Consider the following 17,361-nt stretch of genomic DNA (forward strand, 5'->3'; position numbering starts at 1 on the left):
GCGTGAAGTGGCAGAATATGTATTGATCCCATCCGGGTGCCCTGCTGTGGGGTGACAGTCCCTGTTTCAGCCCAAAGAGTCTGAAAGAGCCTGTACAGATGTTGGGTGTGTGGGTTTGGCCAACATCAGTCTGAGGAAGGAGCTGGTGGGGCTCCCTGCAAAGCAGCACTCTTGGCAAGCACTGACACCACAAGGTTTCCACATGGTGCAGTGATGATGTTCACGCTGTCTCCTCCTGAGTTTTATGAAGAAAATTAGCAGCTGTGCTGTGCAGGTTGGAAAAACTGACCTTTGCACAGCCTTTAGGAAGGGCACCCTGGGCAGAAAGAAGGAGCCAAGTCACAGGCTGCTGGCATGATAAGGGCACTCCACTGCTCCAGATTTCCTGTTGTTAGGGTTATGTTGAATTTCCACACTCCTGCATGGCTAATTCTTCCCCTCCTCATTACCCAAATGACAAAGCTTGGCACACAGAGCAGGCCCTGTGCTCCACTCCAGGCATGAAGGCTGTAGCTTGGTGTACAGGCTTGGAGCAGCCAGGAATTGCACAGCCTTGGGGCATAGGCTCTTGTGTTTACGTTATAAGGCTCTCAGAGTAAAATAAATAAATAAGAATATCCTTTTAAGTCCTTGAGATCTGAACTGTAGCCTTACCACTCAATATTAATGTTTATTAGGAAGATCAATACTCATATAAAAGAGGACCTCTGACTTTCGTGGAGTCGCAGTATTTTAATGTTTTCTGATGTGAGAAAGACCTATACCACAGACTTTGGCCACTCATCTCCCTTCTACTTAGGTACATTTGGGCACGTGAGTCTATGTGTCTGTTTTCTTAAAAGCAAGCCCATTTGCATCAGTGATATTTTTTTCTGCTGGACTTTGTATGAACTTAAATGACTCCCTGTTGAGTCCTGAGTGACCTTGTAGAAGTCCACCAGGATCTATCGTTTATTTCGCTTTGATCCCAGCAGCTTTGGAAAGGACTTTGGTATGTTTACCTTCAAGTTACTCATCTTGTATGCCCACGGTTTGTTTATCCACTGTAGCCCACTGAAATCTCCCCCCCTTTTTTAGCCTGTTAAAGAAATAGGCCAAAGGTGATTTCAGGGCCCCCATCTGGGTGAGCATCACCAATCCCGTCAGAGACAACCTTTGACTTTCTCTCGTAAGTCAGCAGCATCCCAGATACTGTCATGCTCTCGCCAGTCACCAGCAAGTGGAGAAATCTCAACCCACTGAGACAAAAATTGGCTCCACCTGAAGCAGATTTAACACCACTGAGGATACAGCATTTAAACCAAAGACAGCCCAGATGTAATCACAGCTTTCTGATTCAAGAGAGCTCATCTGCTTTTATACATCCAAGCAGTTGCATTGGCATTTATATGGTTTTTATGTTTTTGATGGCTTGGAGGTTGGACTTGATGATCTTAGTGTTTTTTTCCAACCTTAATGTTTGTATGAATCTATAATATTAGTGTTCAAGGCTTTCTAGGTGAGTTGCTCCTTAGCAGAAGAAGGACTGGAAGCAGTGAGAAGCACAGAACTTTTCCAATCCACCAAGACTGACACCCTGCCCCCCACGCCCCCAGCCTCAAATGGGAGGAGCTGAGATACAGCATATATAAACAATAGGCAGGACTTTATTAGTAGTGAAGCATACTCGGAATCTGTCTTTTTATCATGTTCTACTGAATTTATATTTGTTCAGTTCACTAGTGACCTGTGATTTCTGAGGAGAGGGTTATACAGTTAAAATGACTGTCATTAATTAACAGTGCATCTGAACTTCGATCCCTTCAGCTTCTGACAAAGAGACACTTGATTTTAGTCTCCTTGCACGATTGGAGACGTTTTTATTGGATAAAACTCCTCAAGGTAGTCACAGAAAGCTGGACAGAAAACCTGTGTCTGGTTCTCCTCATGACGCGTGTTTCAGCACATGGTTTGCAAGGTGTGAAACCTCCCTCACAACCTCAGCCATGCTGTTCATGATATGTCATGTCATCAGTTCTCCTTCCTCAGAAAACTATTTCTACCTTTTATTTCTAAATCCAGCTGGCATACTCTACAGTCTCTGCTTTGCAGCCCAGTTCACCGCTCTGGGAGATGTGACCTGCCAAGTGAGTGCTACCAGTTTTCCTGCTCTGCTCCACTGGAGATGACAATTACAGCAGTGAAACCACATATGACATTTATATGGCATTTAACTGTAAAACAAGATTCTCCTGCCTGAGTGAAGGAGGAGAATTTTGCAATGTGGTGTTGCAAAAAGCAATCCTCTTACCCCAGCTGACATGATTTTGCAATATACAGTACAGAGTGCACCTGACTGAACAAGCACTCCTCAACCCTTCCTCCTCAAACACAAGCAACAATTGCTTGAAGGATACCAGCAATGCAGCACTGTGATATTAGAAACAGCAGGGCAATCATCTTCCTCATAAGGATCTGATATGGACCTACATTGCAAAATCTGGCTGATTCTAAGCAGCTTTTCCAATACACGCTTATATTTGAAAATAGAGCCTGAAATGGTCTCCTTTGAAGCACTGATAAATAAATAAACTGCAGAGGTTTCTTTAGCCCAGGAAAATAAATCTTAAAGCACTTAACGTCAACTTAGTCTTCACAACGGTAAAAGAACAGATAAAAACAGCCAAAAATACTGGAGGTGAATACAGCATGAAGTCGGATTAAATAATTCCAGCCGTAGTTCTGGCTGGCTGTTTTATTGTGTGTGACTAATTTAGGACTCATCCCAGAGAAGCCACATCCTCCAGCTGCCCTGCAGCTCTGCCTCCTTCAGCACGCACCCCGCGCACTGAGCGCTGCCTGTGTGGGTGCTCTCTTTGTCTACAACTGCTTAGCTTACAGGGATAAAAACCGCCAGGAGGAAATTGGGCTTAAGCAATGGCTTTATCATAAGCTTAAGTATGGAAAGGCACAGGAGTATTTTGTTTGGTTGGAGTTTCTATACTTACTCCCAACAGACCGTGACAGGGCCAGAGTTTGCTCAATGTAGTTCATAACAGTGGGAATAAAAGTTTCACATGTTCAGACCTGCCTGACCAAAACCAATGACAGCTGAGTCTTTCTGCAGGGAAAGTAGAGAAAGGCAGTGATAATTACACCAACTACCAGAAATAGCTTACATTCTATGCTGACAAAATACTTTTTTTCTTTGTTATAGGCAGAACCTCTTGCTTCAGTTCTGCTGCCAGCTGTTTCTTGGCTGCTGGGTTATGACAGTCAATGACTGTAGTTGCTAATTTGCTGGTACTTACGTCCCAGCAATCCAAATTCTTTTTCAGATCCATTTTGCATCTATTTTACTCTTCCCTTCTCAAGCATCTCCCTTATAATTCCCATAACACCGTGTTCCTTTGGCTAATTATAAATGTGGGTCTGTCTTCTTTGCAGTGATTTTATAAATATTACATCATTGTCTTCTTATCCTCCTTGGCGTTTATGGTTTTTGATCCTTGCTCCAACTTCAGATCCTACTGAGAGCTGCAGATGATGAAATACATGTAGCTCCACTATGTAAAAATTAATCCTAACTAATCAGGTTTTGCAATTAAACTAATTAGCTTGCAGATTCATTGTGAGATCTGCAACCTGTGAGCTGCTGTACTTCTCAGGGCTGAGAAAAGTGTGCCTGCATATTTAAAAATGTTTCTAAAATAAGATAGAGTTCCTTCTAAAGTGATTTGCCTGCTATACATTTTATTTCAGTTTTCTTTAATATTAAAACCATTTCCACAAAGATGTTTCTGCCAATGTGTCAGACTGACCATGCATCTTACAGAGCGTATTCATTATTTACATAAGGCAGCCTCCCAAGTCAGCAGTTTGAGGTGCCCAGTAAACTTGAAGTTAGTGCTGTATACTCCACATGGAATAACACTTCTCAAGCAGCACACCAGCTCCTAGATAACACATCTGTAATGAAAGATAGGAAGACAAATGCAGATGTCACATCAAGCTGCGTTCTAGCTTGGCTCCATTTGATACTGCAGGCTAACTAAATGTCATAGTCAATGGTTCGAGTCAGTCTTCCCATCTTCCTACCAGACGACTTGTCCCAACCTTAATGAAGTAATTTCATTACCACAGAAGATTGCAATTCATGTAGCAATTCATCTTATTCATCTTTTCTTTCTATTTTTCTGCATCTATGGAGTAGTAATAGCAAGGAAATAATACCTAACTCAGTTCTGAAGACACAGCACACTTAACAGCTTACGTGCTGTACCCTTGTCTGTCATGCAGCACTCCAAATTACATGTTCCTTCAGTTCCAAAGCACCATTACTTTTCCGTGCAGGTGTTCGTCAGTAATTGTAATAGATATATCCTATAGGACTGATATCATGTTTTACATCAGAAGTATGACTGTTGATTGGTGCACCATCTCTTCAGTTCTGTGATGTCTGCAACAAACTTTTTCTTCACTGGTTTCATTGACAGACAAGGTGGTACGTTCCTCGCTCCCAGCCAAAGACATGCTGCCATGCATGTCATGCCAACAGGAAGAAAGAGCTGTCCTCAATGGAGAAAAATACAGCAACTGGACCTGCATCTGCTGATATCAGGAAGTATGCATTCCTCAACAGTAGTTTTGGGATAAGAACAGGATGGTCCTTCAGCTGGGAGGCTCACCCTGCCAAGCTGCACAGAGAAATAGAGGATTTGAGATATGGCAAATCCCTTCTGAATGAAACACATCAGCCATTTGCTAAGCAGAGCTGTCAAGCCAATATCACACCTTCTGTCATAGCCAAAATCTGAGATACTGTGAAAAATGGCTAAGGTTTACTCCACCTCGTATATCTATACATGTGTCCATGTGTGCAAAAATGCCACTGCTAGGTGTGCTAGCACTGCAGATTTGGAGGAGCCAAGCTGAAGGTGCAGGTGAAGCCAGAGCAGATGTGTGCTGGCAGGAAGAGATGATGAGCTGTACAAACAGTATTTACGGAAAGCTTTTGATTTCCTCTGTTACTGGAGAGTATCCCATGGAGAGTAACTGCTGGCGAATGGGAGGAGTCTACCTGCTAAAAAACAAGGAAGGGAATTCCAGGGCACCAGCAAAGGAACGTGCACTAGTAGGAAAAAAAAAAAAAAGATACAATAGATGAAAATAAAAACCATACAAAGAGTGTCAGCCTGCAGAAAACAGAATCAAATATGGCAAGGCATGAAATCAGTTTCAACTGTCATCGGACATAGAAGGCGACTAAAGAAGATTGATAAAAGCAATAGAAATTAAAATACAACAAAGAAAATTGCAGATACTGAATAATGCAGAAAGAGCCCACAAAAAGTAAATGCAGAAGTATGACAATAACTCCAACAGGTCTAAATAATGAGTGAAGAATGGTAGCATGATTGTTCAGAGCAGGAAAAAAAAGGGGGGTTGAAATATATTTTAGATGTGCAGTGGGACCTGATGAAACTTATTTCTAAGAGTCACCAGGCCCTTGCAGAAGCAACTTGAGATCATTAGTGATCATTGTCCAACTCATGGACAAGAGGACGGTCCAGGAGCATTTGAGAAGACCAAGTGTCTGAGGAAAAGGGGTCAGTAAATTATAAGTCAAATTGTATAACTAATAACCAAAAAGCTCACTAGAATAACTTATTAAATAATCAGGAAACAGTCAGGGAACAAAGTACTCAAAAGTTCACCTACCATGGACTTGCCACAAACAAATCATGTAAAATCAATCTAATATCTCTATTTAACAATCTTAGTGGATAACAGAGAAGCTGTGAATGTGATAAATTAAGGGTTGTTGGTGTTATTTTTTTTTGGGGGGGGGAGGGTTGAGTTGGTTTGGCTATTGACACAGTCCCATATGATACAAGAAGCCTAAATGGAAAGTAAATATAACTGCTATAAATATATACAGAACTGCAGCAAAAGCCTGCTTCAAATTGTTGCTTGCTGCTTTTGCTGCTCAGCTGCTTGTCACTTGGGGCTGGTGTCTTCTGGGCACATATCTAGTTAATGATTTTTCTATTAACTGTTTTGAAAACAAAGTGGGATACCTCAGAATTAGAGGACTCTGCACTGCTGGGAAGGCTTTCACTCAAACACTATGAATCACATTGGAAAGCTGTAAACAAGAGTCTGGATGGAGTAAGGAAAGTGATAAAAGATTTAAAAGGCACAGCATGTGAGACAGGGTTGAATGGGCTTGTGTATACTTGGAAGAAAGACTAAAGAACACTGTTTTCCCAAGCAGGTGAAAGATTTTTTCCTTCTCTTTACACAGTGTCAACGAAAACATAAGAAGTGAAACACTGGTTGGATGGCTGGGCCCAAAGAGTTGTGGTGAATGAAGTTAAATCCATTTGGCTGCCGGTCAAGAGCGGTGTCCCCCAGGGCTCAGTACTGGGGCCACTTCTATTTAACATCTTTATTAATGATCTTGATGAGGGGATTGAGTTTGCACATGACACCAAGTTGGGAGGGAGTGTTGATCTGGCTGAAGGGAGAAGGCATTACAGAGGGACCTGGATAGACTGGATTGATGGGCCAAGGCAAACTGCATGGGTTTCAATAGAGCCAAGCTTGGGAGAAGTGGCTGGAAAGCTGCCTGGTGGAAAAGGACCTTGGTGTACTGATGGACAGTTGGCTGAATATGAGCCAGCAGTGTGCCCAGGTGGCCAAAAAGGCCAACGGCATACTGGCTTGTATCAGGAATGGTGTGGTGAGCAGGAGTAGGAAAGTCATCCTGCCCCCTGTACTCAGCACTGGCGAGGCCTCATCTCGAGTACTGTGGTCAGTTTTGGCCACCTCAGTACAGAAGGGACATTGAGGTGCTGGAGCAGGTCCAAAAAAGGGCAACAAGGCTTGGAGAATATGCCCTACAAGGAACTCTGAAGGAACTGGGACTGTCAGTCTGCTGAAAAGGAGGCTGAGGGGAGACCTTATTGCTTTCTTCCAGTATCTGAAAGGTGCTTACAGTGAGAGCGGGGTTGGTCTCTTCTCAATGGTGACAGGAGGAGGGGAAATGACCTCGAGTTGCACTGGGGTAAGTTTAGGTTGGATATCGGGAAACACTTCTTTACAGAAAGGGTTGTTAAGCACTGGAATAGGCTCCCCAGGGAGGTGGTTGAGTCACCATCCCTGGATGTGTTTAAAAGCTGTTTGGATGTGGTGCTCAGGGACATGATTTAACAGAAGACTGTTAGAGTTAGGGTAGTATGGTCAGGTTGTGGTTGGACTCAATGATCTTAAGGTCTTTTCCAACCTGAGTGATTCTATGATTCTTTGATTCTAAGTATTCTATGATTCTAAGATTCAGTGAAGGATTTCAGCTAAAACTGTAGCTCAAAAACTACTGACTGAAACAGGCTGCATCATGCAAGATATGAGGAATCCCAGCACATAAAAGCTTGTTTGCACATACAGGACTGATTTCTGTAGACTCTCCCTGTGTTGGCACAAGTTGAACCAACTTGAGTAGCAACTCCTTCAAAACTCTTTTGGATTCCCTTTTCTGCTTTTAAATAAGCAGCCTAACTAGTCCTAGGCCATAGAAACACACTGGGACTCTTTGTAATACATTATATAAAGGGTATTATAACTCTTCCTCCCACACAGCCAAATGAGGGGGGCACATATCACATGCCAGAGACACAGTTGTGCCCAGACTGTGCCTTCCTTCAGATCTGTTCTTCTCCAAGCAAATAATGCAGCAGAGAAGGGCCACATTTTTCCAGGATATTCTTCCAGGAAGTAGAGAGCAGGGAGTTGCTGTGGGTCTCTGTGCTGCCTGCGTGGCCCAGGCTGCACCCAGCTGCCAGCCCAGTGGTAAAGGTGCTGCAGGTCTTGGGAAAGCAGTCGAAGCAGGTAAACATCTATTTTCACTATCTCCAGTACACTGAGCAAAGATAAGGAGTCATTCATATACGGGTATTTGTTTGACTGACCCAAATTATACGGAGAAGGTATTACAGCAGGGTTAGAGTTTATCTGCAAGTCTAAACAAGCAACCTCTGCGAGGGCAGGAAATGGAAAGTGCCTGCGGGTGCTAGGTCCCGCGTCCTGGGCGCGATGGGGAAAGGCTGAATCCTGCGCTCTCTGACCGCAAAGCTCACGCACTGGGCTCTTACAAGCAGGATTATCCTTAGGAAACCACCCCAGCCCTCCACACACACTCTCCCGTCCAAGCTGACGCCACACGCGCCAACCACCGCCTCAAGGAGAGCCTCCCCAGCCAATGAGGAGCCAGCAGCCGAGCCGCGCGTCCAATAGCGGCTCGGCAGGGCTCCGCCCCGCGGGCTGCGAAGGAACGCCGGCGGCTCAGCCGAGGGCGGCCCCGCGTCGCGCTTCCCGATCGCCCCCTCCCCTTTCCTTCACGCCGCTTTACGGCGCTCCGCCTTCTCCTCGGCTGTGAGCGCCGCTACCGGCTCGGCTCGCAGCGGGCGGGAGGCGGGGCCGCGGCGGCCAATGAGCGCGGGGAGCGCCGCGCTGACGGAGAGGGCGGTGGCGCGGGCGCTGCCGTAAAGCGGGCGGCGGCGTGGGGGAGCCGTCCGCTGCGAGGGCTGCACGCGAGCCGGGCGCTCCCCGTCTGCTGCCGGGCCGCCATGGCGGGGGCGCTGGCCCGGAAGGCCGCGGACTACGTGCGCAGCAAGGAGTTCCGAGACTATTTGATGAGGTGAGCTGTGGGGGGGGGGGAGTGCCGTCCCACCCGGGATTTGACCTTGAGGCGGGCGGGTAGGAGCGGGGCGCCGGCAGCAGCGGACGAACGGGCTGCGAGGCTCGGCGGGGCTGTATTAATGACGTCAGGAAATCTCTCGCTGTGCCTCCCGCAGCTGTTGCGGCCGCTGTTCCTTGTGCGAGCCCGTGGGAGGGTATCTGCTGGTGTGAGGAACGGCCCTGCTTGGGGTAGGCGGGGTGGGTCTGTGTGGGAGAGAGCTTCTGTGGTGAGCAGAACGCCTGCGGTATGGGGCTCTGTGCAAGGTGGGAAGTAATGCCAATGCAGTGACCCAAATGCGGGAGGAATGAGGACACCTTCACAGCGAGATGGCAGCCAGAGCAGGCCTCAGCAGGGCTCCCTTCTGGAAGTTCTGAGGGTATCCTGTAAGCTCGGTGGATGCTTTGTGACACTAACACTTTGTTATAGTGCTGGCATTTGTTGGGAGCACATATGCTGTAGTAGTGCATCGATCTGCTTTGTAATAAAGGAAAGCAACCAGCTTTTGGAAGAATGAATTGCTCCCTAACACCACCAAGGTTATCTGCTGAAGTATCACCTTCCTTATCAAAGACTTAAAGGCAGCTGGAAAAAAAAAAAAAGAACAGTTGTATTTCATCTTGGTTCTCATCTTAAAATAAACAAAGTTCAGTTATCTGAACATGCACAGGATTCTTGCTTTGTGGGATGGGTTCTGTCTTTTGTCCTTTTATTACTGGGCGTGCCACGAAGCAAGTTGAACCACCCAGGGCAGCCTTTCAGCATTGTTCCTGTCTTAGGAAAGCGGTATAGGCTCTTAGTTGTGCTTCATACGGTGCTTAGAGTTTAGCTGTCAGTAAAAGGCTGTAGTCTTTTTCTGCTGTAGCAGAAACACAGTATGTCTACTTAAGAACTAATTATGTCTTGAGGTTTTAAAGTAAACATAGTAAGAATGTAAGCTCTAGGTACGGCTTCTTTTCCTTCTTGTAAACTTCAGCAGCAGTGTTAGCTTAAAACAAGCTGATTGGCATATCAAGGTTTGACATTTTTAGTACCGAATGCTCTCTTTTTTACGGGATTGAATGTAACTGTTGGAAACTGCAGATTTGGAGTGGTATCTCTTCAGGAGTAGATATACGTAGTTGCACTGTATCTGCAATAAGGATCCTACAGCATTTGTTGCAGCTGTGTTGGCTGCAGAGCTTTGAGAAGGGTGCCTGCTTCTGGAGGAGCTGCATGACCTTGTTCTGCCCTCTTCTGGGAGCATAATAGCTGTTCCAGTTTCACGTGAGCATGGGGATGGCTGCAAGACCTTAGCCAGAACTGTTAGCAGCAGGCAGCATGGTTCTATTTTAGGCCTCTGCACGCATGTGAACAACTTGCACCTTAAAAAAGAAGGTTGGATTCTGTTAGCACAAAAACATTGTGCTAAGGGACTTATTTGAATTTGTTTTTTTAAGGTTTTACCGGGGAAAAAAAAAAGGTGGAGTGTGCACATGGCTTGTGAAACTGTCCTGCCAGTTGATTGTTGCTACAGTTAATAAGAAAACAATAGAACAAGCGGTTAGGTTAGTCAAGGATGTACTAGCAATGCACCTTGACTCAGACTGCTGCTTGTAACGAAGATTCAGCTTGACCTCTGATGTAGACCTGACTGTCTACTTACCATAGTCATTTGTTAAGTGATCATGGAAGCCATTATGATGAGAGTGACTAATAGTAGTATAGATCAGTATTAATAGTTCTGGTAATTACATGATGGCTTAAATGAAGCCTGTACGTTCCTGGTGTGTACATGGCATGTTAGGTCACTGAATATGTTATAGCTTGTGTCTAATACAGCCACGGTTGGCATGAGCTTAGTGACAGCAAGACCTCTGGCAGTGTTTGGTTTGATCTTCTTAAATATAGGTATATGGAGAATTCATTGACTTCAAAGCTTTTACAGTGAAGCTATAGCAGTTTAGCTTTGTTCTAGACAAAACTTGAGGGCTTTTGACATCTGTTTTAAACTAGCTTAGGGTGGGAGTTTGGATGCTTTGTAGTCCGCAGGGCGGGGAAGACTTTCCTTGAACCATAATGAGGTTTTTGTTCTGCAAGGTAAATGACACTTCAACAGTAAACATTTCTCATAGTAACAGCTCTTGAAGGAAATAACAGTTAAATTAACCAAGGTTATTGCCAGGATAAGCTACTGATTTATACTTGTCTTTCATTTCTTGTGAGCATCAATCATATATGAATTATGAAGGAAACTAATATTTTGTTTCTTTTTCTCCCGTTTGCTCTTTTGAATGGCAAACAACGATGGCCCACTTCAACAGCACGGTAAGGAGTGGAAAAGGGACTTTGTTTTTTTTCTTGCATGAGTTCAGTAACTTGTAAACTTTTTCTGCCTCAGCACTGTTAATGAAGTTGCTTGCATGTGAAAAGCATCAGGAGTGGTGTACTAATAATTGCAGATCTGGGCTTTATGTGACTGTCTCACAGTAGTAACTAGAAAATCAAAGGGTCTTTTCCCATATGCTTTGCTAAGGAGATCTAATCTATCTAGAGCTGCTCTTCTGTATAGCAGAGACACTGGTAGCATAGTAGCTACTGAAGTACCTTGCTTGACTTAATTTTTTCTAACCAGCTTTACTTGAGACAATAAATAGTACCATGTAACTCTATCTGCAGAGTCTTCCCTTAACCTTTCAGTTTGCTCCTGAAACTGGAAGTTGATAATTTAGACCTGTTATGCTCTGAATGATATGGTTGTGATGGCTCATAATAGTAAGAATCATAACGTTATGGAAAACTTGCTCATCTCTGTAGACCAAATACAAACAGGACAGGTGTAGTTTAATTATTGTTTGTGGAAAACATCAAAAGGTTGCTTGCCTGCAGGCATTTGAAACTGGATAACAATCTCAAGTGAAAAGGCTTCACACCTACCTCCCTGGTCAGCAGAGGAAAACTATTGCTGTGGCTTCTCAGGTTGATGATGGTTCTTCAGTTTGTGTAACTGGAGCTGGAAGTGGTCTGCAGTATATCATCTGTGTTGTAATGGCAGTTACACAAAAACTTGAAGTTGACCTGAACTGCCTTTCAAACCAGAAGTCTCCAGTAAACATAGAATAGCCTGGGCTGAAAAGGACCACAATGATCATCTAGTTTCAACCCCCTGCTGTGTGCACGGTTGCCAACCACCAGACCAGGCTGCCAGAGCAACATCCAACCTGGCCTTGAATGCCTCCAGGGATGGGGCATCCACAACCTCCTTGGGCAACCTGTTCCACTGCATCACCATGTTCTGTGTGAAAAATTAAAGACCTGTTTTCTGAAACTGAAATTGCTGTTTCAGGAGTCTTATTTAAACAGTAGAGATCACAAATGTGTACTGCCTCACCAGTTACCTTTTGTGCTCTGATTTAGTGTGATAATGTGGATACATTTGTCTTAGCCATGATTTCCACAGTAAGATGGTCTATGTGATTAGGTACTTCTTGTTGGCCCACTTGCTGTCCTTTAAATAGTTTCATTAAAGAATTGGAAGAAAGTATCCAACATACTGCTGACATTTTTACTGAAAATGCTCTTCTTCTGTTGCAGCAAGTACTTTGTGTATAAGTTAAAGATACATTTCTTTACACTATCTAAACATACCTGTGAAGTACAGATACCATGTAACCATGCAGCTATTCTCAGTTATGCCATTTTCTCTCTTGAGAGGCTTTAGCTGTTAAAGGTGGTGATTTTTTTCTATCAGCAGAAGTACAGTAAAAATAAATGTGTTTGTTGCAGCCCTTAAATACTCCTTTAAATCTGAATTTGAGCTAATGCAGTCTGTAGGCACAGAAATATTACACTTTTTTGCATATTGCATGAAGGTCAAAATATGAAAACAGCGTGTAATGTAACATTCCATTTTTCTATATAGTTTTACTTAAGTTACTAATATTGCAACCTAAATTTACAGGAAACAAACATGGCTTTCAATCAGAGTCTAATAACGATGTTACAAGCTGATACTCAGATTGGCAAAGTGTTTATCTTGAAATTTCAGTTGCAAGAAACTTGAATATCCCCAACAGTTCTAAAGTGTTAGAGTATCTCTAGTATCCCCACTGGGGGAAGAGAAAAAAGCATGAGCTTAGTTGGTATCTGCAAAGCTTTTTTCTTTTCTTCCTCTACAGCACTTCTGGGGGCCAGTAGCCAACTGGGGACTTCCTGTTGCTGCTATTAATGACATGAAGAAATCTCCAGAAATCATTAGTGGCCGAATGACATTTGGTAAGTACTGAGTCAAGCATCTTCTCGGTGAACTAACTATAGAACACTAATTCCACACTTAAAGCAGTATGGTATTAACAATTTCTTATTAACTGATGATCAGAACAGATGCAGATATTTAAAAATCGTGCTATATAACCTTGGAGGCCTCTCATACTGAGTTACCAGAGTTGCAAAGGTCTTTTGCGGAGCTTTTCAGTAACTTTTTTTTTTTGCATCCAGAGTCCTGGTGCATAGTTTTGGTCACCAGACTGAAGTAGTAATTGTTTTGGTGTCCTCTACTACTGCATGCAATAGTTCAGAATGCATCTTTCCCAGTGCTATTCTTTGCATCAAGGATACCAATACAGTGTGATTGGTGTGAGACTTGAATATAAACAGTGACACTGAAGGAACAGTAGTGCTTTGTTTGTGGGGTGCTAAAAACACTTGAGGTAGACTAACTCCTTCCAAGCCTGAATGTCAGCAGGCTATTATGGCTCTTGATATGATGTAAAAATTTCATTTTTAAATACATAAGCAACAATTGTTCTACCTTTTTTTTGCCTGTGTATAGCCTTTGCCTGAGTGTCTGTATTTTAAGTTCTTCTGTATTATCATAAAACAGGTAACCTACTTTACTAAACAGGTAGTTCAATGCTAGTGTAATTGCAGTTAGACTGATTAAGGAATTAACGAGTTAATTCCAAGTAATTCTTCTCCCCCACGCAAAATACCATTGGGTTAAGGAAATCTATTGCCTCATCTATACTAGATTCTACTTAGAGTAATTCAATCTATTAATCTACTACCCTAGAGATGAAATACCAGTTTAAATATTGTCTTCAGTACAGCAATAGTGTGTTTTGCAAATAATTTTTGGTGGCAGATACCCAGCTCAGTAAAGTTCAGACACTTAAGACGGAAACAGCACACTGTAGTTCTGCCTTAACTGCTTTAGTTCCTGCCATTAAAAAAAAAAAAAAAAAAAAAATCTTATACTTTAATTGCTGAATAACTTGAAGCTCAATAGCGAACCTGGTATTTTACAAATGCAGTAATGCAGTCTTTTTCTTACTATTTGTTTTTTCTCGCATATCTCCAAATAAATATTTGCTGATTTTGCTTTTTTTTTATTACCCTAGTTACTTAAAAATAATAATTGTAGGCATTCAGATACAAAATAATGCAGGATAAAGTTTGGAGAGCGATGAATGTTTGTTAATGCCTTTTTTTAATTGCAGCTATTTATTCTTGCTCCTGGTTTTGATCTGATTTATAGCTGAACAAAAGTTTGTAGATATGAAGTAGTTGCTAGGCTGCCCTTAAACTAAAAGGTTTTCTATGTGTAGAGTCAGACATCAAATTACGGGACTCAGAAAAGCTTGAAGTGATTCCAGATGCAAGTACGAATAAACTCAGTGTGGTCTACTAATGAGCTAGACCTGAATAAGTCTAATTCAGTTCTTTTATGAATGGTGTTTATGGTTCTTAGAGCCGTTAATGGATCTCCTAAGTTCTTGCCTAAAATAAGAAGTATTTGGTAGCAAATTCTATTTTTTGACTTTGTTCTTGTTCACTACAATTGATAACTCAGGTAACTGAACTGCCATTTTATAATCAGAACTCATTAGTAGTTCTCCAATTAAAAGGTCACAGGACTATTAATAGTTCAGTGTGCTACTTGCAGCATTGAAACTTGTGATGGGAATAGCATCTGGTTGTGCTTACTGTCCTTCTTAGGGTACTTTTTACAAGTATGCCTGGGGATGGTATGTGTACAAATATTTCTTTCATCTTCTAGGTTCTGAACCTGGGCAAAAAAAGTTATTTAGTTTGAAAATTTGCCTGATTTTTTTTTTTTTTTAATTCTTTCTAAGCATATTGGAAAGCTAAAGCATGAACTCTGCAAAACTGATGCCTTAATAGGTTGTAATTTTCTGAATTTAAATGCAATTATAGCAGGAGGGTGGATTGAGACTATTTCTTGCCTTCCTGGAAAGCAGGTAAGAAACCTTTATGCTTCTGAATACTCATAATTTCTGGTGGCTGGGAGCATCTGGGAACTTTAAAGAGCTTTTCCAGTAACAACTATATGCAAAGTAAGTAGTTCTTAAAAATACTGTCCTAGAAATTTGTCAGGTTATTTGTTGTCGTATGTCATTGGTATTAACAGGACTCCTTTTAATTTCCAGCGGAGATAATTGAAGTCATAACCTAAAGAAAGTTTCAGTTGTACCACAGCAATGTGAAGGTTTTTGTGATGATTCCAGCCCCACAATTTCTTATATAGTAAAATTAGCACTTGTTCACTTTAAGGATCCAGTGCAGAAAAATGCATAAGTTTGTAACACAACTGGAAAACTCAAATGCCAGTGAGAAGCATTCTGTGTATTGTTACATTTTGCTGGTGTGAAAATAATTTCTCAACAAAATATCAGTGGATTATATTAAATACTGTTATCTATTATATTTTGCAGCACTGTGTTGTTACTCCTTGACTTTCATGAGATTTGCCTACAAAGTGCAGCCAAGGAACTGGCTTCTCTTTGCGTGCCACTTGACTAATGAAGTTGCACAACTTATTCAAGGAGGGCGACTGATCAAATACAGGCAAGTTCTAATTTAACAATGGGAAGCGGATGGCACTTGGATGCTCTTTCAGTGACTTTTACTTGAGGTGCAAGCATCTGCATGGCTTCTGAGCTTGTTAATAGGCTTGTAGAAGATAATAGGAAAAAAAAAAAACAAAACAAGCTTGTTGTCACAGGTTGAAATGTGACTTGTATTGCATGTCCTGTGAGCTTTGGAGGGGGTCTACATAGAAAAGGTTGGAAGGTCATGGATGCAGACAACGTTTTCGGCAGCTGCTGGCATCTTTGATTTCTGCTTAATATATTATGTTGATTAGTCCACATGTGACTATTTCAGTGATTCCTGAGACTGAAGCACTCATAAAATGGTGAAGGGGGTGAATGTCTGAAAGATGAAAAACTAAGCTGACCATTCCTGTATGGGGTAGATCTGAGATTTAATATTATGTATCCATGGAGCAGACTGCAATTCTTGCACTTTCATTATGTAGTTAGTAGTACAGACACAACCCCAAACAATCCTGATGAATCAGAGGTATGGTTTTTTCTCTTTTAAGAAATGCATCTGGTGAGATGATGTCTCCTGATCTATAAATTAAAGAAGACTTAGGAAAGTTGCTACTGGATCTGCCTTTGTAGAAATAACCACCTAGGTGTCTTACATTCCTGAAGTTCTACTGTGCATCCAGACTTTTGCAACTACTGAAGTTCAGTATTCGCTCTTTTAAAAAAAACTTGTTCTTCTCCTGGCAGGTTGGAGAAAAAGAACTAAATATCTAACTTGAACTAAGCCAAGGAATATGGTCATCCTGAATTACAACCAAGGAAGATCTGCCATCTACAGTTGCTGTGACAAAGACAATGGGGGGATAAAACAAAAGCACCTGTTGTGAATGACCCCATCAATAATATTTCTAATTTTTATCTTGCCTTTTTAAAAGTACTATACAGCGATGGGAACCACTGCTTCTAATGTTTTGTTGCCTTATTTGTCCTTAGTAACTACCCTTCTAACTGAGTTTGTTACTCAACCAACCAGCACTATTTGAAAACCAATTTCTTATTATGAAAATAAGTTTGTGAAGCCATCACAAGCTATTTTGTTTCCAAATTAACCTGAATAGAGGTCAGTAAAACAGAACTGTAGGTGGTGTTATTCTATACATTAACATATACTTAAAAGCCATTTAACTTGGGTGCATTCATTCCTAGTCTCTTTTTTTAACTTAAGCAGTGGCTTGCTAATCTCCAAGAACAAATGTGTAGACACAGCCTGGAAGCAGCCAGCTTTCCCTCTTACTGCATGCCTTGTCTCAGTAAAGAGACATAAAGGTAACGATTTTTAAGTCGCACATTACTTAGTAAAGATGGTGAAAAGCAAAAGCATAGCACTGAATGAAGGAAGGCAACAAAGTCTGATACTATTTTCCAGGTAATTCTAATTTGTTTTACTACTGCTTGAGTTCTAGATGTATGTAATCTTTATTCAGTCAAGAACTTACTTAACTTAATTTGTTTGAGTCTGGGATGTGAAGGACACAAGGTGCCTTTCATTAGTTTTTTGATATCATTGAAGAGTGATTTTTCATGCATGACCTGCCTGAAAGTTACATTGTTGTTAAAAATATAGATGACAAAGAATGTACATGGTGGATTTTATTTAGGTGCAGTGTTTTGAACAATAAAACATATTCCAAATGGCAATAAACCATCTCAAAAATTGTGAACAGTTCTGTTTATCATACTGTGATATCAGATCCTAAAATGAAGTTTTAGGAGGGAGAGTCTGTTACTATGATGGCATGGAGCAAAAACAGA

General features: G+C 42.0%; 1 protein-coding gene across 1 annotated transcript; it reads left to right on the forward strand.

Moving 5' to 3' along the window:
* Nucleotides 1-8,471: 8,471 nt before the first annotated feature.
* MPC1 (mitochondrial pyruvate carrier 1) lies at nucleotides 8,472-17,270 on the forward strand. The gene is made up of 5 exons (XM_003204070.5): nucleotides 8,472-8,677; nucleotides 11,020-11,023; nucleotides 12,874-12,970; nucleotides 15,430-15,562; nucleotides 16,297-17,270. The coding sequence occupies exons 1-5, from the start codon at nucleotides 8,607-8,609 to the stop codon at nucleotides 16,313-16,315; spliced, it is 324 nt and encodes a 107-aa protein (XP_003204118.2). The 5' UTR covers nucleotides 8,472-8,606; the 3' UTR covers nucleotides 16,316-17,270.
* Nucleotides 17,271-17,361: the final 91 nt, after the last annotated feature.

The sequence above is a fragment of the Meleagris gallopavo genome, chromosome 2, assembly GCF_905368555.1.
Source record: "Meleagris gallopavo chromosome 2, MGAL_WU_HG_1.1, whole genome shotgun sequence".
NCBI lineage: Eukaryota > Metazoa > Chordata > Aves > Galliformes > Phasianidae > Meleagris > Meleagris gallopavo.

Excerpts from the sequence above, each read along its gene's own strand:
- MPC1 (XM_003204070.5), top strand. The coding sequence starts at position 8,607 with ATGGCGGGGGCGCTGGCCCGGAAGGCCGCGGACTACGTGCGCAGCAAG. Across the intron at positions 12,971-15,429 it reads TAGTGGCCGAATGACATTTG|CACTGTGTTGTTACTCCTTG; the intron begins GTAAGTACTGAG and ends TATATTTTGCAG.